The sequence below is a fragment of the Haliotis rufescens genome, unplaced genomic scaffold, assembly GCF_023055435.1.
Source record: "Haliotis rufescens isolate VD_foot unplaced genomic scaffold, xgHalRufe1.0.p SCAF_7, whole genome shotgun sequence".
NCBI classification, from domain to species: domain Eukaryota; kingdom Metazoa; phylum Mollusca; class Gastropoda; order Lepetellida; family Haliotidae; genus Haliotis; species Haliotis rufescens.
In genome coordinates this window covers 5,195,172-5,216,550 of record NW_025964361.1, presented here as the reverse complement: position 1 = coordinate 5,216,550, position 21,379 = coordinate 5,195,172, and the positions used below count along the sequence as shown (strand labels likewise).

The 21,379-nt window shown below is 41.4% G+C and overlaps 1 protein-coding gene across 1 annotated transcript; it reads right to left on the bottom strand.

Moving 5' to 3' along the window:
• Nucleotides 1-59: 59 nt before the first annotated feature.
• Nucleotides 60-18,526, bottom strand: LOC124149619 (ufm1-specific protease 2-like). The gene is made up of 14 exons (XM_046521326.2): nucleotides 18,437-18,526; nucleotides 17,066-17,228; nucleotides 16,473-16,570; nucleotides 13,937-14,144; nucleotides 11,691-11,911; nucleotides 9,824-9,914; nucleotides 8,493-8,644; nucleotides 7,054-7,156; nucleotides 5,997-6,140; nucleotides 5,288-5,463; nucleotides 3,229-3,327; nucleotides 2,184-2,286; nucleotides 803-927; nucleotides 60-216 (listed from the first exon to the last, which is right to left on the bottom strand). Exons 1-14 carry the CDS (start codon nucleotides 18,473-18,475, stop codon nucleotides 130-132), a joined length of 1,809 nt encoding a protein of 602 aa, XP_046377282.2. The 5' UTR covers nucleotides 18,476-18,526; the 3' UTR covers nucleotides 60-129.
• Between the last annotated feature and the right edge of the window lie 2,853 nt (nucleotides 18,527-21,379).

Genomic DNA, 21,379 nt, shown 5'->3' with positions numbered 1-21,379 from the left:
TCACAGACACTGATCTGCTCACCATAGGGTCATGAACAAAAGAAATAACAACACTGATATTTTGTCAATATGTTAGTTTATGTTTACACACGTTCATTCAGCTATCTTACAAAGGTGGTACTTCACACGTTATATGAGCTGTGGTCTCTGAGGCATACAGAGATTGTAGTGAGAATTCACCTCCCAGAAATCTGGACCCTTCCAGCCACACCATCCCTGAAACACACAACCATCAGAATGATGTAATATATTTGTAGGAACAGGTCACCAGTACTCATGGTTAGATGATTAGCATGGAACAGGTATTTACACTCCCTTGATTTGGCTGATTGTGTATCACTGCATTCCAACAGTGCGGGGGTTGCTCATGATATCAACCACTGGTTTGTCTGGCCCAGAATGGATTACCTACAAGCTGCCATGACTGGAATATTGTTGCATGCAGTGTTCAACAACATTCACTCTCAGTAGTTGTTGCAAGCAGATGACTTTTTTAAACTTTTTTTTCCAAATAATTCTGCCGAGGTGCAGCTGACTTCTTGAATCGCTGATAGTGATGTAGACATAGAATTTATATTTAACATTTTTTATTAATGGCCATATTACTAGCGGGAGACAATAAAAATAAATATTTTTATGTTTAATTTTTTTTCGGCTGCATTTCAGTTTGCATGGCACCCCGGGTCACCAAATCTGGCACTAAATGGCACCACAGATATCGAGACAACCACTTTTGTCTCACAAGAAGCATGTCTAAACATTTTGTGGGGTTCACAAATTGTCCTGTGCGATCTATACTGACCTTATCCAAGATGACCTTCAGGTCTTCTGACTCTGTGTAGTGGGGGTCCAGGATGAGGAAGCGAATGTTGCCTGTTACTTCATCAAAGTCCACCCCCAGGATGGTATGAGCCAAGACACCTCCACCTGAACAGAACGCATTTTCAGCTATTGGATGCTACAGTCAGTACATCTACTACCAAGTGCTTATAATGTCCCTGCAACTGTTCATTCTATATCATTAAGGTTTAATGAGAATATTCATATAAAACAACCCAAGATACATCCTATAAAAATGAGAAAAACAGTATGAAGCTGGTGTCTTACAACGCACATGTAGCAGGGTGTACAGGGTGTCATGAACTGAATATGATCAGAGCTGGCTGACGAACACAAGTTCAATTCATTAAATACTGTACAACTGACTATTACCACATGACAAATGTATCAGTACGAGACCACAAGTTCGAGATAGAAGTTGAAGGTGAAATATTTTATGTTAAAATATTGTTTGTGTCTTTCATGTGACCACAAGTGTGAACAGGTTTAATTGCTTACATCATATTCCTCCATCACCTTGAATACATATGGCTACTATGCTACTAAGTTGTTACTGCTTGCGTGAACATTGTGCAAACCCTATCACTGCCTGACATTGAGGCAGGCCCTTGAATTGTTGGCACATACGCCACAAAGCAACATAATATATTCCTGGGTAAGAACCTAGTGTGTACACTCAAATGAAGTACTGACTATACTATATGTGTACCGGTATATTACATCGATTCCAATTGTGATGTTCATGATATCAATCACTGGATTATCTGGTCCAGACTCAAATATTTACAGACCACCGTCATATAGCTGGAATACTGCTGAGTGTGGCGTTGAACAACGAACAAATCAGTATATTATATGTTGTAGCAGGATCATGAGGGGTATGTAGGGTTTTAAGCATTGCATACCACAAGCCTTAGAGAGTGCTATAAAACCTAACTCAGGACACATAAAACCCCTTGTACCCCTCGTGATCCTGCTACAACATATTTATCTTTCCAACATGCCTCAATATAACAATGTTAAAGAATTAAAAGAAATTCAAAATTGATAAAAAACAGCAGTTGGAACGAGCTGTGGTTAACCTTTGCTATGTCACATGACTTTCCTTTAATCGGAAAAAGCGTGCAGCCTTTTGCTTCGAAAGCAGGTCTTGTTTAAGGGATTTATTCTCCCACTGAGAAATTCATTTCCCTCCAAGGCGAGATACACAGTATTTTATCAAGATCACATGGACCAATCAGATCTCATCATTCTGACATGGAGGTACATGTATGATAAATTACCATATGGGTTTTTACAAGCCTAATCAAGCGGCTACATTTCCAAAGTAAAGAGTGTCCTACCAATCATGATCGGAGTGCCCTGATGAGTGAAGTGTGATGCCAGTTCTCTCCCTTTACTAGCCAGGTCCCCGCCACTGCTAACGTTCATAATCTTGCATGTGACCTGCAATGATAAGGCAGAAACAAAGACCATTACGCTTGTGACGAGAGTTACATCATGACTTTGCAATCATCTTAGTCCATCAATTTCTGACAGCCTCCCTCCGAACAGTACTAAAGATGGTGGAACTGACAGGCAAGAGCAGGTCAAATAGTGATAGCTGTTACTTGTAGGGATAGCTGTAGGGATGCAAAAGAACTTGAAGCACTTACTTGCCTGAATACATGGAATAATGATAACATAAGGACTACCTCTAACAAACCTCTAAAACAGCATTAACATCCAGGGATGACAATGTTTTTAGGTTTTTTTAAATACAGAAAGTTAACTGGGGGTCGTGGGAAGTATATGATTTATGTGCATATTGTAATTGCATGTCACGCAAAAGTGACCCTTGTCATAACAAAAAACTTATGAATTCCACAAATCTGTTGAAAAGTGTCATCCCTGAACATTAAACAGACTTACTCGAGGTGGTGGGAAACAGACTTACTCGAGGTGGTGGGAAACAGACTTACTCGAGGTGGTGGGAAACAGACTTACTCGAGGTGGTGGGAAACAGACTTACTCGAGGTGGTGGGAAACAGACTTACTCGAGGTGGTGGGAAACAGACTTACTCGAGGTAGTGGGAAACAGACTTACTCGAGGTGGTGGGAAACAGACTTACTCGAGGTGGTGGGAAACAGACTTACTCGAGGTGGTGGGAAACAGACTTACTCGAGGTGGTGGGAAACAGACTTACTCGAGGTGGTGGGCTAGTGACAATTTGCATCCCTGAGCTGCTGATGTTTGCATCAAGCAAAGGCGGATTTTGAAACCATTCACTAATAACCACACTACAATCATATACCACACAGTACACTGTAAATATTGCACTATTATTAGAATAGTTGTAAACTGTACTACTGCATGACAAGTACAGCTGACTGACTGTCATGACCTACCCCAATCAACTGATCCAGACAGTACCCAACTTCAAGTGAGCCAATCCACTTCCGACTCCCAACAAATGACTTTTCCTTGTCACCAATATCAACCAGAGCCTGAAACATGAAGGTGTATGAAACATATATCAGACTACCTTTGTGATACGGCTTAGCAGGTCGCCCATATTGTCTTATATTTTGATCTAAAACGTGCATTTTTTGCTTTCATTTGTTTGATGTTTAACACCGCACTCAGCAATATTCCAGCTATATGACGGCGGTCTGTAAGTAATTGAATTTGGACCAGACAATCCAGTGACTGACATCATGAGCATCAATCCATGCAATTGGCATATTACGACATGCATCAACCAAATTAGCGAGTCTGACCACCCAATGCTAGTCGCCTCTTACAACAAGCACAGTCACCTTTTACAGCAAGCATGGGTTGCCGAAGACCTATTCTTCCCTGGATCTTCATGGGTCGCATATTTATTTAAAATACACATCAGAAATGCAGAAATATGCAGTAAAATAATATCCAAGCGTATCAAATACGCAACGAACATTACAGATACGCTACAATAATAAAACTTGTGCAAAATATTGTGAAGTAACCCTGCGTATTCGATTGGCAAATCAGCAACTTATTTTGAAATTATAAACGGGCATTCCGTCAACCTTGCCAAACTCCACGATGACAGTTACATCATGATCATTTGCCAACACACTTTCTTGTGGCAGTATTGTGGTATTTTTGAGTCCTATAAAGCTCTCGAACCCACACGACACCAGTTTGCAGGGACTTGAGAAATAGTGTTTATAAATTTGTAACTTAAATACCCACATGTGTAAAAACTAGTGGGTAACAGAAATTTGAATACCCAGATAGAATTACTGATACCCAATGATTTTAAAATGCATGGGTAAAACACCCACAACACCAAAAGCTTATCTGGAGCTCTGTTTCTGAGGCACCTTCATCATTCAATCCCTGAAATTAATTACTCCATATTGATAGGTTTACCTAGGAGAGAACGATAATTGAAAGTACACAGTTTTACAGTAAGTCAAACTGTGAAACCTCAGTAACTTAAAATAATAGGGACCATTGAAAATATATCAACTTATCGAATTCTGATATTAAATCATGGTGCTATAAATATTGATTCACAAGGGCCATACAGTCATAAATAATGTAGGGTCAGCTTGCTCTATTAAAGTGAACAAGTAACAACTTTCAACAGTATTTAAGTTTTATCACTGCATTTCTGCTTGATGTTGGGGAAAGCTCGAAGTAATGCAGGTCTTAGACTTTCACCAATTTGGCAAAACCCTTGAGCTTGGGAATGGTGCCCACAAATCAAGAAACATAATCATTCCACATTTAGGTCATCTTCCCGAGGCAAGTGAGTTAACTGACTATAAAAGTCCAATTTCCACCCTTGCTGAACTAGGTTGGTATTATGGATTTACATTTCGGCTGGACTAATGAGTCTATGCATAGTCCAATCAAAATCGTGCACCAAAATCGAAATCTGGTTCGCAAACTGTCATGCAGATTTCGGTTGATTGCAGGATTTGCAAAGCATGTGCACCGCCAACTAGTTGTCAGCAGATATTTTCCAAATCTTTTCATGTTTTTAATCAAGGTACTCATGTGATTTGATTGATTTCGCGATGTAAGACCTGTTTTATCACAATATAGATCTTGATTATCGATCAGATCATCCTGACCGGGCGCCACCATTTTGTGTGAAGCAAACGCAAGTGTTACGAGAGGTGGAATCTGATTGGTCCATAGGAGAGGCTTAGAAGGGACATAACTGGTAATAGCCACTGGTGGCTCCATGATCGAGCCCAGTAATTCCAGCCTAGTTTGGCAAGGGTGGAAGCTGGACTTTTAAAGCCAGTTAACTCTCTTGCCTCGGGAAGATGCATTAAGGTTTCTAAAGGATGCAACTCTGCACTGCAAATTGTTGCACCATAGACGACCGGCCACCTGTTCCCCACCTAACAGAGCTCCATTTATGAATAATATAAAGAGGTACCGAGTCCTGAATATAGTGTTCCCTACCTGCTGTATTTCTTTGTGGGTGGGGATAGATTTGTCTGTGTAACCTTGGAAACGGAACCAGGACACCAGTGTCTGGAGAGAGCGGTACGCACATCCCCACTGGTTGTCGTTGAAGCGGTCCTGCATGTAGTGATGGTAGCTGTATGTCCCCTCCACCAGGTACTGGGTTCCAACTCCTAAAACAGTCACACAGCATTCTGCTCAGATTGGAAAAATCAAAACACGGGAATTTGGCCAAAAGCCTAATGAATATTGATGACCTTCTATCGTTCAATAGAACTCAAATAATGTAGCAAACTCCTTCCACTGATGACTGCCTCCGTGGTCTAGTGGTAGAGCAGCCGCCCGGTGAGCGGAAGGTCCGGGGTTCGATCCCCGGCTGCATCATACCAAAAGACGTTAAAAGATGGTACTTGTTGTTACCCTGTCTGGCGCTCGGCATTAAGGGGCTAAAACAAGGACTGGTTGGCTCGGAGTCAGTATACTTGTGCTGTGTTCCTGGAGAACAGAGAAAACAGCTCACCCAAACGCACCCTTATTCCGCGCATGCACACCGGAACTACGTGACCAAGCCCAGAAACTCATCACTCTCTCATTTGCAATACCGATAACTACCTCCTCCCTTCCCTGCCCCGCCCCTCCTCCCTCCCCCCCACCGACCCATCGTCCATGATAATCAAGGACCCTTGACAATGGACACTGATCCTACCTCCTGCAGGGAGGCCAGTGTGTGGGTTGAGCAAGTATCCGCCTGCTGTAGGTTGTCCGGGAAACATGTATTGGTTCGCACGTCGGAACAATGGTCTGTCTGCAGGCAACATCAGTAAGTGATGAAGATCTCGTCGCTGGCTTTCTAAACAGATAATTGAAATTGGAATTAGTGGTTTCGCTGAGGAATGCAAAATATGTCACAGTAGTAATACTTTTTTAAATAGTACACAATCATTTCCATAGCAGTCAGCTAATGAAGTTTCTTTATACTGTAAATCTCAAAATTAACACGAGCGTAACCTAATTAGATGCAAGTGGTCTTTGTTCGCATTACCTAAACTTCACATTTATGTCTCCAAATGACTTGATTAAGGTACGGATATGTATCATTCCACTGGGGATGGGATTGCGGGGAGTCGCATTGATATTGAGTCACATTTTTGGCAAGGGGTCAGAAGTTGTATTAATTTGGAGACGAATTAATTTCGAGATTTACAGTATATCATGGTTACAGCATCTCTTATACTTTGTGGGGGCACGGCAGGCCCAGTCTTCTAAGGCGCCGCGATTCGCTGTGCAGAGTTGCGTCCCTTGGGCACGCCAGAAACCTATGATTGTGGGTTCGAATCCCAGTTCGCCCCGATTATGTTTCTAGGCTTGTCAGCACCATACCTGTGCTCGTGGGTTTCACCATGTGGTAAACGTCTGAGACCTGCATCACTTCGGGCTTTCCTCCCACATTAAGCTGACACGCCGCGATATAACTGGAATAATTTTAAAAGCGGCGTTAAACCTAACTCACTCACTCACTCACTCACTCACTCACTCACTCACTCTTTTATTTTGTTACATACAACCCAAAGAATTACTCCTTGTAATCACCACATCTGATCACCAATATAGTTATGAACAAAGATTTGAAGCCACAATCAGAAGATTCTGGTACTACTAGGGCAGAAACAAGACGCATTGTAAGACTGGGCCACCTGTATTGTATTGAGCAACAATACCGCCTCAAAGTTGTCAGCATTGTTGGAGAGGAAGGACAATCTCACCCATCTCTTCATCTGGCACTGTCTGGGGGTACACATGGGTGATGAAGCTGGGTCCGCCACCAGGTCGGAAGTGGAAGGCTTCAGGGATGTGGAACTTCTCTCCCTGCAACAGGAGCAACCACTGCTCACCAGAACGTATATCACAGTGCAACGGTGGCTTGCAGGTTTTTACTTCCCGATACAAGTATCGATCACAGTCACACACTATATCCAAAAAATTGATTCTCACCTTTAATGTTTACTTTAATAACTGTTACAATTGATATCAATAATAACACTTCACTTAGGTAAACACATAAATAATTTCAATCACTGTGCCATAAATGACACTGGCACACACTGCATTTCAAATACTATCTACACAGATGGTACACAGTTACAGAGTTACCTCCCTTCTAGTTCTAACAAAGCCGAGCAATTTGATTGGCTGTGGCTAGGCAGTATCCAATCACAACATGATTAAGTTTCTCAGCTTTGCAGTAGGGGAACAATGGCAAGATGGTGGGGCTAAACAACCTGCCAACTGCAAATCGTCAGTGAGGCAGGTATTTGGCCATCTCGTGTATAAAGAAATGCATACGCATTACAAATATGTATCATGAGTGCTGTTTTCAGCAGTTATCCCAGCCATTATTTATAAGAAGACACACACAGTATAACAGAATTCTCATTATGCCTTTATTTACACTGGACTGACAAGATTTGGTTATCACAACCTATTTTCCCCTGAGTGAGTGAGTGAGTTGGGTTTAACGCCGCTTTTAACAGTATTCCAGTTATATCGCGGCGTGTCAGCTTAATGTGGGAGGAAAGCCCGAAGTGATGCAGGTCTCAGACGTTTACCACTTCGGTGAAACACACGAGCACGGGTATGGTAATGACAAACCTAGAAACATAATCGGGGCGAACCGGGATTCGAACCCACAATCATAGGTTTCTGGCGTGCCCAAGGGACGCAACTCTGCACAGCGAATCGCGGCGCCTTAGAAGACTGGGCCACCCGTGCCTCCTATTTTCCCCTGAATTCACCATCGGCATACCATACATTCATAGCTGTCAACCCCTGGATGTCTAAATGCGCGAGAAGCCAAGGTGCAGGGGCCCGATGGGTCCAGGGCTAAGCCCTGGTTGGGGGAGCAGGTGGGCAAAGCCCCCCCAGGCAAAAACTGGTTTTGAATGATTTTAAGACCATTTAATGGCCTTAGAGAGCATGTATTCTGAAAAAAAATATTTTAATCTACATATTATGAATACGTGAGAATTTCCCAACCTTGCGTGTGAGCGTGACATAAGTGATAAATGTGTGAGACTCACGCGAGATGCGTGAGCGTTGACAGGTATGTACATTCTGTGTTCAAATAAAAAGGGGTAAATATTCCTAAGGAACCAATTTTATTAGAATTATCCAGTGTTTACAATGATGAATTTTAAAGGTTTACCTGTTTGTACTGACACAGACAATCTTTCATTGATTCTAGTTGGCTTTTCACAGCTGTAGTGAAGGCAGCATGCAAATTTTCTATACTTTCATCTGACTTGATGACTGATAAAACATCTAGAGGCAGCAACATCTTAACTGCTTTGAAATCTCCTGGAAAAAAATGTCAAGTAAATTGATAGCATCCACACTTATGACAAAGTTCATTTCAACTGAGACACATATTATTAAACAGTTTTTCGAAATATCCCCTGGTTGGATTAGAATAGGTCCCCAGGAGTCTGTGCTGGTCTTAAGAGGTGACCAAATGGTTGGAGTGGTCCAGCTCGGTGTCTTGGTTCATAGCAGGTCGTCATACCTGATGGTGAGGATCGCTGCTCACACTATCAATCACTGGATTGTCTGGTCCCGACAAGAATATTTACATGCTGTTGTCATATAGCTATAATACTGCAGACTGCTTTGCTAAACACTCACACATTGGAAATATTCATGGTGTATCATTTTTGTTTTCTAATTTAGGCCATGGTACTTTTCTGTAGTACCCAGTGTTCCCGCTGGCTTTCGAAACCGCCAGTCCACCAGGACTGGCAACTCTAAACATTACCAGTCCCCCCTAATTTTTGTCAGTCCCAACTTTCAACAAATGAAAACATGTATGAAAATTACCTAGTTTTAATTCTTTCAACTCTTTTTTTCTTGAATATTTCGAGACTAAATCGCTGCAAATATATATTTAACCTTGAAGCAAAGCGAAATGTTATTTAATAGCACTAAAAATAGACAAGGGGAACCCAGGTGGCAACTGACAAGCTTATTTTGTTCGAAAAACATACTTATATGAATATTGCCGATGTTTTGTTCAACAACAAAGATTTATGAGGTACTTTATTTGCCGGTCCACAGGGACTGGCAGTAACATGAACTACCGGTCCAAGCCTAATTTTACCGGTAAAAAACTGGTAATTACCGGTAAACGGGAACACTGAGTACCCTCTATAACAACAACCCCTTCAGCCCTATTATACACAAGTTTGATTTTGTTTGTTTGTTGTTAATTCTGCACTCAGCATTATTCCAATCTAATGGCAGCATCTGTCTGACATGTGACCAACAATCGAGCAACAAATGAGCTGGTAAGATGACACACAATCAACCAAGACACCAAGCCTGACCACCTGATACATTGGGTTGCCTGTTATGACCAACATTGGCTGCTGGGGTCTTTTCTAACCAGGAATCTCCACAGGGCTAAACTAGTTTGAGATGCTTTGTGTGATCACAAAGCTGAGGTTATTCCTCACATTTCTCCTCAGCTTAAGCTGAACTCACCTATATTATGATGAACAACTGGTGCACAGCATGGTACATCCCCAGCCACCTCCTCACTCACCAACAGCAGCAGCTCGACCCCGAGAGGCCCCTGAAACAGTGACAGTTGATACAGGAGATGGTCTAACTGCACATCACATCCCCAGCAGCTCGACACCTAGAGGCCCCTGAAACAGTGACAGTTGATACAGGAGATGGTCTAACTGCACATCACATCCCCAGCAGCTCGACACCTAGAGGCCCCTGAAACAGTGACAGTTGATACAGGAGATGGTCTAACTGCACATCACATCCCCAGCAGCTCGACACCTAGAGGCCCCTGAAACAGTGACAGTTGATACAGGAGATGGTCTAACTGCACATCACATCCCCAGCAGCTCGACACCTAGAGGCCCCTGAAACAGTGACACAGTTGATACAGGAGATGGTCTAACTGTACATCACATCACCTGCAGCTCGACACCTAGAGGCCCCTGAAACAGTGACACAGTTGATACAGGAGATGGTCTAACTGTACATCACATCCCCAGCAGCTCGACACCTAGAGGCCCCTGAAACAGTGGCACAGTTGATACAGGAGATGGTCTAACTGCACATCACATCCCCAGCAGCTTGACACCTAGAGGCCCCTGAAACAGGGGCAAGTTGATACAGGAGATGGTCTAACTGTACATCACATCACAAGCAGCTCGATACCTAGAGGCCCCTGAAACAGTGGCACAGTTGATACAGGAGATGGTCTCTGTACATCACATCACAAGCAGTGCAAGACATAGATGTACATGAAACCATGGCGTCAGTTTATCTGTTCGAGACAACCTTGCATGTGCTGATACCCTGTTCCACAGTTTGACTCAAGACATAGAAAGAGTAAGGATCAACTGACAAAAAGTCTTGGAAATCAGTAATTAACAATAATTCAAGAGTCATCACCAAGTTACTCAGACAAAGGAACCCTGCATATTGCATATCTTGTTTCTGGTTTCTAGAACTTATCGTTGCCTAATAATGCAATACGCAAACATAAACCAGGTTTATACATGCTAAAGACAGAAACAAAACTTACTGTGTTTCAACGTAGGGCTAGGTTATCTGTAGATTTAACCTCAACAAAAGGAGCATTTGAAACATCACACTGTTTTTTCTACATTATACACACACAATATTTTTTAAAAGAACAATATGAACTGCCAAAATTTCTATCTGCCTCAAGACTATCAATTGGTGTTAGGAGAAGCCACAGATCCTTCCTTTAGAGTGAGTAAGTGAGTATACTTTTACGCCTCTTTTAGCAATATTCCAGCAATATCACGGAGGGGGACACCAGAAATGGGCTTCACACATTGTACCCATGTCAGGAATCGAAACCCGGGTCTTCAGCGTGATGAGCTAACACTTTAACCACTAGGCTACCCGACCGCCCTTCTTCATTTAGAATGGGCAGTCCAAGTTTACTCAGGGTTCACTTGATGCAGTCCCCTAAGGGACAGGTAATTTATTACAGGGGGAGGGTCAGAGGGAATCGGGGAAGGGTCACCCAAACATATGACACTCTCTAGGGGATGGTCATAAAAATATCACATATATCTGGGGAGGGTCATAAAATATAAGGTGCTTTGCATTCTGTCTTTTTAAGGAGAGTCATGAAAACAATGAACATGGACGTAGGGAGAGTCATTCAAATATGTAACAAGCATTGGGTTGGGTCATTATTTTCAGTACCTCAGTGCATCAACAACCTCTGACCACCCACCCGGTAATAAATGACCATCCCTAAGGTGTGGTCAGATCTTGATGCAGTGTTATTTTATCAGAGTACAAGGTCTGACGTATACCGGCTGGACATCCGTACTGCTGGTCAACATACCTGGTCCTTTACTCCTCTCTTCTTACTGCGAGACACCGGCACATCATCATCAGACTCGATGTGTTGGTACAGGACTTCACATGACTGGTCACCTGACACACCCTTCACCTCCGAGGACGTGAGCAGGATACGTGTGTTTTTCACTGAGTACACGCATGCAGGAGACTGGAGGCTGCGACACACTCGACCCATCTCACAGTTGATGGCTTGCTGCCAGTCTTCTGGGGAACAGACACACTATATTTCACTCAATGCACAGACATGCAACCATGACATACAGAACCTACAGCTCAAAAACTGAACAAACAACATATAAGTATGGTGGACGTCATCCAAACCAAGCTGTATCCATGGTAGAATGTGTAGGATTTGTAGATGATTCTCACATGTGGCATGTTTCCTATTACCATTATAATCGTACATTTCCCTAACACCACCAACATTAGAATAATTGAAACTTTCAAAATAAATTGTATATTTATGTACTTATTCTATCTCACATGTGTTATCTTACACAATGAAAAATGAATGAATGAGTATGGTTTTACGCCGCTTTTAGCAATATTCCAGCAATATCACGGTTGGGGACACCAGAAATGGGTTTCACACATTGTACCCATGTCAGGAATCGAACCCGGGTCTTCGGCATGATGAGCAAACACTTTTACCACTAGGATACCCGACCGCCAACACAATGAAAAAAACAGACTGATGTGTTCAGATTATAATCTATTTATTTGCGTTGTTTCTTTGTTGAACACCGCAGTCAGCAATATTCCTGTTAAATGGTGAGGTGAGGTGAAATTGGGTTTAACGTCGCGTCCAAGATTATTGCACTTATATAGCGACGTGCATGTACGTGTGTGTGTGTGGCTGCTTGAACTAGTCCGGACTGATGCCGATTTATAGTGCTAGCTCACTGAGATACCATGCCGCAGTTTAACATGAATACCCCACTCAGACACAGTATACTGACTCCGAGCCGACCGGTCCTTGTTTTAGCCCCTTTATGTCGAGCGCCAGACGGGGTAACAACAAGTACCATCTTTTAACGTCTTTTGGTATGACGCGGCCGGGGATCGAACCCCGGACCTTCCGCTCTCCGGGCGGACGCTCTACCACAAGAACACGGAGGCGGCTCCTGTTAAATGGCTGCAGTCTGTATATAATTGAGTCTGGACCAACAAACCAGAGTTTGATATTATGAGCAAAGACAATGAAAGACAAGCCACCAAGAATGACTACCTGATCCATTATCTCACCTCATACGACAAGCATAGGTTGTCAGGGACCTTTTCTAACTCGAAATCCCTATGGTGAATTATATGCATTGAACAAAAATAGGTCCTCTACTTTTTATGGCAATTCAACAGTCTAACAGCCTGTATTTTTTATGTTGGTTCAAAGTACCCTAAGTGTGTGCATGGAAGAGTTACTTCCCTTCCCCAACAATTCTGTAACTTGTTGTAGAACAAGAAAACAGCATTATCACTATTCCCCGCCATGGGCACATTAGAATTTTAGTTGTTCATATAGTAGTGAATATACACTGTAAAAAAATTCACTAAGTTGAAAAGCATCGAGCAAGGACCATAACTCGAAAATAAATATGACAGGACCAATTTTCGTACTCAGTCTTGACAAGTATCTCTTAGATCAGTAGATAAGCATGCAAAATTCAGTAGTTTCTGAGAAGACTTGTCCCCATTGCACACACTCACTATACATGAAGTAAAATATATAAATCAAGGGCCATAACTCTGTAAAAAGAAAAATTCCGACACCAATTTTCGAACTTATTTGAGATCATGACCAGTAACATCAGTGTGTAAAATTTCATTCCTCTGACTTTAATAGCATTTGAGCTCAAAATATTTGTCCCCCTTGAGAACCGGACGGATGGGCAAACTTCGATCCTACATCCCCCGCCCTACGTCATGGATGTTTAAAGCCTGATAAACCCAGGTTTGGCCTAAAGCTTATCTAAGTCATATCCCTGAGTATCAAAACAATTACACACTGGTACACCTGAGTTTCAAAATTTGAGTTTCTGTTGATGAAAATAAAAATAAGTAAGCATGAATTGAGCATGTTTTAATACACTTGATATTTCTTTGTAAAATATCAATATCAAACTGTTTTGACATACACTTACATATTATTCAAATCATCCTCAACCATGACACCTATGACAGCCTCACTCTGGTAACCAAGGTAACCAATCACAAAGCAGCTTGGATACTTACTTGAGCTGGAATCTATAGAGACTGTGATGGGAACATGTGCTTGCAGTCGGAACACCACGCTGCTGGCCAGCACATCGTCCCGGGTCAGACTGACCTGGCAGTCTAACACTTCCTGGTCAGTGTCCAGCAGGAGGAAGTTGTTGGTGCTGAGTTGACCAGACCCCAACTGGACATGACACACAATCAAGGGCTTTTCTCCTAGAGTCTCCTGCAAAAGTGAGTGAGTGAGAGAGTTAGTTGGGTTTAACACCGCTTTTAACAGTATTACAGTTATACGAGAGCGTGTCAGATTAATGTGGGAGGAAAGCCCGAAGTGATGCAGGTCTCAGACGTTTACCACTTCGGTGAAACCCACGAGCACGGGTATGGTGCTGACAAACCTAGAAACATAATCGGGGTGAACCGGGATTCGAACCCACAATCACAGGTTTCTGGCGTGTCCAGGGACGCAACTCTGCACAGTGAATTGCGGCACCTTAGACGACCGGGCCACCCGTGCCCCCGTCTCCTGCAAGAAGATTTGCAACAATTTGTAACACATAAACATCTTAAACATTCTGTTTTCAAAATTGTAATCATCTGTTCAATCGTCAATTATCTATTTCAATAACATAGAAATACTTTATCAGTAAAGGAGATATACACATGATATAGTTGGAAAAGGGGAAAAATTTGGTGGAACCTGTCAAGAAACATTTGGGAATTTGCATTTCGGGGTACACCTGAGATCAGGCTAATCTTACAGTGGTGAGATAACTTATTTTTTTGGTAACACATAGTTTTATCGTAATAAATTCAAGACTTAAATTGTAATGCTATGGACCAACTGATCATGCAATTAGCACAACATCTGGACAACCCTCTTACATTTATCATTGCTCATAATGCTTCTAAGATACACACACAAGCTTACATCAACTGATCAATAACTGATATAGAATGGTGCTCACTAGAATCACCTTGGCCAACACTGTAAATGTCCAATATGCAACTGCTATTGTCGTATCTAGACAATTAGACCCTTAGGTAGACATTGAGTATTTCATGAGCTTCTTACTGCCAGTGAGAGGCTAATATCATCTTGCTATATTTAGCATTGCAGGCTTTTTCTCCCAATAAGAAATTGTGCAAAATGTTTATAAAGAAACAGCCAAGATGGTGAGAAGAGTGAGTGAGTTGGGTTTAACACTGCTTTTAACATTATTCCAGTTACATCACGGCGTGTCAGCTTAATGAGGGAGGAAAGCCCAAAGTGATGCAGGTCTCAGACGTTTACCACTTCGGTGAAACCCACGAGCACGGTTATGGTGCTGACAAACCTAGAAACATAATCGGGGCGAACCCTGATTCGAACCCACAATCATAGGTTTCTGGCATGTCCATGGGTCGCAACTCTGCACAGCAAATCGCGGCACTTTAGACAACTGGGCCATCCGTGCCCCCTGATGGTGAGAAGAACTCTTTGATATAGAACTGAGTAGCAAACTGCATGCATTCAGTACATTATCTAAAGTAGCATTAGCACTGAGCTGTAGAATTATATATGTCTGACTTTTTTAAACTGAGCGTGTGGTGAATGAAATGGCCATGACAGATTGCTTGCTCTCTGTAGATGACACAGTGAAGAAATACTTTTAAACTCGTGTAAGAATTGACGTGGGTCTGGGCTATGCATAACAAATACCTTGACTACTTCCCTGTACATTTGAATTAATGGCTTCTTTTACACCTTTTTCTTTTATAAGTTCAATCAAGATGAACATTATGTACTGCTGTCATGCGCAGAAAGGGAATTCCAGAGATGTATTAAGGTCACCGGTTACCATGGTTACTTTCGGACTTCCAACAAATTGGTATGGTTTGACAGCGATATGTTGTTTCCACTTTCATTGGTTATTTGGGACATGAGGGAAAAACAAGTACAATTTTTAAAGCTTCCCCTTAATTTTTTTGTAGTGGAGTTCCGACTCTCAGAATGTCAATACAAAATACGGAGATTGGCCCATGACAAACTGCCACTTGTGTCTCAAAATTCCTCCTGTACTCTGGACAGATCCTAAGTCCATGTTTTCAGTATTCACACCTTACACATGTGGTCAGATTACCTAAACTCACTTTTTTCTGACTGTAACTGACGAAATTCAACAATGACATCACATCCTATCAACTTCATCACTGTTTCATTGACAAAATCCAGGGAATGCTAGACGTTCATTTGAAAAAAAAAAAAATGTCTTCTGACACTGACATGACATCCTTCTGGTGATTGGCACCATAGAGAAGTGAACCTAGGTGGCATTAAGATAGAAGGCAACTCTGTATAACTATGATATATGATCTGTCCATGGTACAAACATGCCAATAATGTCACAATAAATCCATGCACACTCTATGTATGATATTGAAATGTAAAATATGATGGAAAAAAAAAATATATAAAAAAAAAATTAAGATAGAAGGCTCCACTCGGGGGAAGTAACTTTTAGTCTATATTTCTTTAGACACAAATCAACAGTACAGCACTGAGCAGCATTACCAGGAGCTTGTTGGAGATATGTGCCTGGACAGCTGCCCTTGTGTTGGCTGGTCCAGCCTCTGTATCAGTCACAACGATCACACCACACAATTCAAGACCTGTGCAACATACAACAGCGACAATAGGTCTAAGATGATAGTTACACAACCATCTTATATATCATAAATGAAAACAATCCTTTCCCCAAGTTAAAAAAATTGCCTAAGGCCAATTAAAATGGTGACAGTTGGTAAGACTTAAACGATTTTTAAAAATATCATTGCTTTGTTTATCATGTTTAACAACCATTGTTTAATACATTATACATGATAAACAATGTTGTTAGTTTAAGCAAATATGAAACTAACCTTACTATGAAATATTACAAGCAAGTCAATGCAGCCTGAAAAATGTCATAAGGTTTGGACTTAGAAAACTCGTAAGTGTACGCAACCACAGAACTGTGACCAGTCAAAGTTCTCTATTCACTTGGCAGCTATTATTCTTCAGAAATCCCCCCATGTTATTAGGTACCTTGCAACGAAAAAGGTAGGTAGATCATGTATATACGTAGATGTTTCTGACATCTGAAAATGTGTCACTGACATCATTACCTCCCGGAAGAAGTTGCTGTGATTGTCTTGTTGTATCTGTCACAACCTTTTCATCACTTGCTCCGCAATATGTACTAAATAAAGCTTCTACAGCAGATTCATTTTGGCGTCCAACAATAAACCCATGAAATCCCTTGTGTTTCCATGATGCTCCTCGTAGAAGCTTGAAATACAGGGTAAAAAAGACACATTACTAAACATGACAAAAGCGGCAGGAATGCAATGTACCGGACACCTTCCACCATTTTGGTAAGAGATGTGCACAAGCTCATTCCTCCGACGGATGTCATTGATGAGGTTGTCGCACTCCATGATGGTACTTCTATTTCGAGTACTTTTTTATGTCGATGTCCCATTTTCAACGTTTATGCATTGATCTCCAATTTCAAGGTTTAATCATATTAAACCATACAAATGCGAGCAGGGTATTTTGAGTTTTATCGCCCTATTTTTTAGATAGTGAAGCTGTTGCGTGCGGCTTTTTTAGTAGCATCAAACAAACATGGCGAATAGGTGTCCGGTATAATGTATCTGATCCAAAAAAAGCATAAATATATCAATAGCAGAAACTGGCATAGCATGCGATGGAATGATACAAAATGGAATCTGAAAACATGGTTAAGTGCAGAACAACAAGATTCCGGGGTAGAATAGGTCATCGGCAACTCATACTTGCCATAAAAGGCGACTAACGGGATCGGGTGTTCAGGTTTGCTGACTTGGTTGATACATGTCATCGATCCCAATTGTGTCGATCGATGCTCATGATGTAAATCACTGGATTGTCTGGTCCAGACTCGATTATTTAACAGACCGCCGTCAAATAGCTGGAATATTGCTGTGTGCGGCGTTAAACAACAAACAAACAGTACAACAGCAAACCTTATTTGCTTTCAACTATTGAAGCCTAAGTTAACCAGGCTTGGGAGTTAAACACAAAGCGGTTGAAAGCAACAACTTGTCAAGCCGATTGAATGTGGCATGAACAATTTCACTAAAAAAAGAAGTAAAGGTAAGACTTCCGCCTGGTATCCCCACTCAAAAGTATTTATAATTAAAAGGATTGATCGACAATGCATACATATATAACATTTGGAAGGGGGATACGTGCGGAAGTCCTTCCGAAACATCCAATGGCCCCTATCTCGAGTTCGTTTTCTACCATACAATGATAACTTTTGCGTTTCCTGTCAGATCAAAAACACAAAATCAAAACAATCCATATGTTTTGAGTAAACTGTAATCTAACTACACGACCACATTCAGACCGTTCCTTTTCCTATCTCCTTTTCAATACCAGGATACATAAACAGCAATTTAAAAACCTAAAACGTCTTCATGACATCACGAAAAGACAAAAATGTTATTTACATTCAGTAATCTCTCTTGGACAAGTACCGAGGCAGCCATCTTTTTTAATCCACTTGTACTTCCGGCGATTTTCTCTCGTATGAATATGTAAGAAGAGTTACCGGAAGTAACGCTGACATGAGTTGCAGTTTGATATCTGCACAAAATTCTTACACGGTAATATATTTGATTCCAATTAGTAAATTGCCTTTTAATCTATTCTGGTATAACAAATGTGGTTACAATCTATTTTGTGTGAATGGATAAAGTGTTGATTCGGCGGAAGTCTTTGTCTACTCCTTACAGCGGAGTATGAAGTAGGCCATGCGTTAAGTTTGCTTTAATGGGTGTGCCTGCAGCATTAATCAGAATCCTGATTCTGTGTCGTTAACTATTCCGGACTAATGCCGGGATTATAGTGCATGTGATTGCTTGTACTGTACTGTATGTCCAGTTCTAATGCTGATTTGTGGAACATAGTAATCTAGAATAGCCATATTGTATCATCGACTTAATGCAGGTATTCAAGTCATGGTGTATGATGCCGTTGTACAAAGCGGTTTTAGCGCTAAGGTGATAGTAACACCCGTACCTTAACATAGATCTTTTACAGTCGTAGCGCTAAGTTCAACCAGACCCAGATATGCTCCCTAAGTCAATATTGGGTAAGTCCACCATGTTTAATTATCAATGCCCGGCGTTTTTCGGGAACACTTCTAGATCTTCTTAGTCTATCTGATACACCAACTCTTAGGTTTCCACTTAATGTGGAAATAGATCTCTACTTGTAAAATGTAAGACGACACTAACGTGATGTGGATGGTGGACAGGCATCGGGAGGTGTTGCAACTCCGAAGTTTGGAAGCGTTTTAGGATTTTTTACTTTTGTAAATAATTTTGGAATCTGTTTTATATGATTAGTTAATCAGAGGTTTGAACCCTTAATAAATATTTCCGCTCGAGGTGATGCGTTTACTAAAATCAGACAGAGAATTGAAATCCATGATTGATTTATATATGTTTAAAATATTCTCTAGTCACGATATAAGGTACACCTGCTGTTGAGATATGTGCCTCTCAATTCTTACCTAAAGATTAACAATTAAACTTGTAAGACCATATCGAATAGTTTATCTGAAAGGGCCCACGTGGACAAAAGCAATCTAAGCATCACGACAATTGTAAATTTATGTTAAAGCATAGACGTTACACTAGTCTTGCGTTACGACCTATTTGTGCACATGAGCTCCAGACAACAAACCTCCAATTGCCCGTCAAAGACATCCATACAATGGCACATAGCGCATTGATATTTCCTCACTGAATGGGGGTCACGGGTGGCCCAGTCACCAAGGTGCCGCTATTCGCTGTGCAGAGTTGCGTCCCTTGGGCACGCCGGAAACCTATGATTGTTGGTTCGAATCCCGGTTCGCCCCGATTATGTTTCTAGGTTTGTCAGCACCATACCCGTGCTCGTGGGTTTCACCGAAGTGGTAAACGTCTAAGACCTGCATCACTTTGGGCTTTCCTCCCACATTAAGCTGACACGCCGTGATATAGGAATTTAATACTGTTAAAAGCGGCGTTAAACCCAACTCACTCACTCCTCACTAAATGTCTGTACATCTTCTTCATGAAATGTCTTTTTTTTATTGTAGCTCAAATATACGTCTGCGATTAACTGGTTACCACATAACTCTGAACAATATATTTTATTTAAATAGTTACTTAACCAACTGCAAAATACTTAGTTCATTTCTTTCAATAAGGAACACAGGGCCACGGATAGCCATACTTTATTGACTGTACTGATTACATTAAAAAAAGAGAAGGGAGGACACCTCCGCTGATCGAAAACTTTTTTTAATGTAATCAGTACAGTCAGTATAGTATGGCTATCCGTGGCCCTGTGGTAAGGAATAACCTGTATGAACTGAATTGTCTTAATACACCAAAATAGCAATCAAACAGTAAATCATCTATGGACGACAACCAAACAAATTTTCACGTCCCTTTAACCATTTTGTCAACTGTTGGGCAAATACGACGACGTGTTTTATTTCAGGGTCATCCCCCGTGTGATTCCGGGTTAGAATATGTCCAAGTTTGTACTAGGAATCAACTAAAAGGAGGACTCCACGTGACCTGACTGATGGTGTGTCATCGTGGCCGGACGTTATGGGTCATTTGCATATGTTGTTTGTTTGTTGTTTAACGTCGCATTCACCATTCCAACTATATAATGGCGGCCTGTAAATAATCTTGTCTGAATTAAACAATCCAGTGATTGACATCACGAGCATCGATCTACGCATTTGGGATACGATGACGTGCATCAACCAAATCAGCGTGCCTGACCACGCGATCCCGTTAGTTGCCTCTTAACGGCAAGTATGGGTCGTTGAAGATCTACTCTAACCCAGATCTTCACGGGTCATGATGTCTCTGGCCCCGACTCGCATATTCACAAAACGTCGTGCATGACATCAATCTTTGAAATATTGCTGAGGTATAAAATAAAAGCGAAAAAGCAATTTCTATAACCATAACAAATATCTGATAAAAGTAGATTCCATTTACGATTCCGACTATATCATAAGAATGTGTTTATGAATCAGTCATATATCATTAGCATGTGTTTATGAATCACTATGAAATAGTAATGACACCAAGTGTTTGCGAAAACCTGTGGCACATGTATGAATTTTACCGAGGAGACCACCTGTCAACACTGATTTTCGCTCCAGACTTAAATTTCTCCGTCAATGTACGCCATACCCTTACTGGTGAAACAGCTGGGCCCGTGACTCATAACACGGAACGCCCCTCTCACAATGAACGTGATGGAACTACACAACGAAACTGAAGCCGCCCTTATTCGATCATAAAAATGATATATGAGTGTTCTGTTTAAAAATAACATAACATAAAAAAAACAGTGAAAGGAATGTATGGAAATAATGG

Excerpts from the sequence above, each read along its gene's own strand:
- LOC124149619 (XM_046521326.2), bottom strand. The coding sequence starts at position 18,475 with ATGGCTGCCTCGGTACTTGTCCAAGAGAGATTACTGAAT. Across the intron at positions 8,645-9,823 it reads AGTTGTTCATCATAATATAG|GAGATTTCAAAGCAGTTAAG; the intron begins GTGAGTTCAGCT and ends ATTTTTTTCCAG. Across the intron at positions 928-2,183 it reads GGGCACTCCGATCATGATTG|GTGGAGGTGTCTTGGCTCAT; the intron begins GTAGGACACTCT and ends CGTTCTGTTCAG.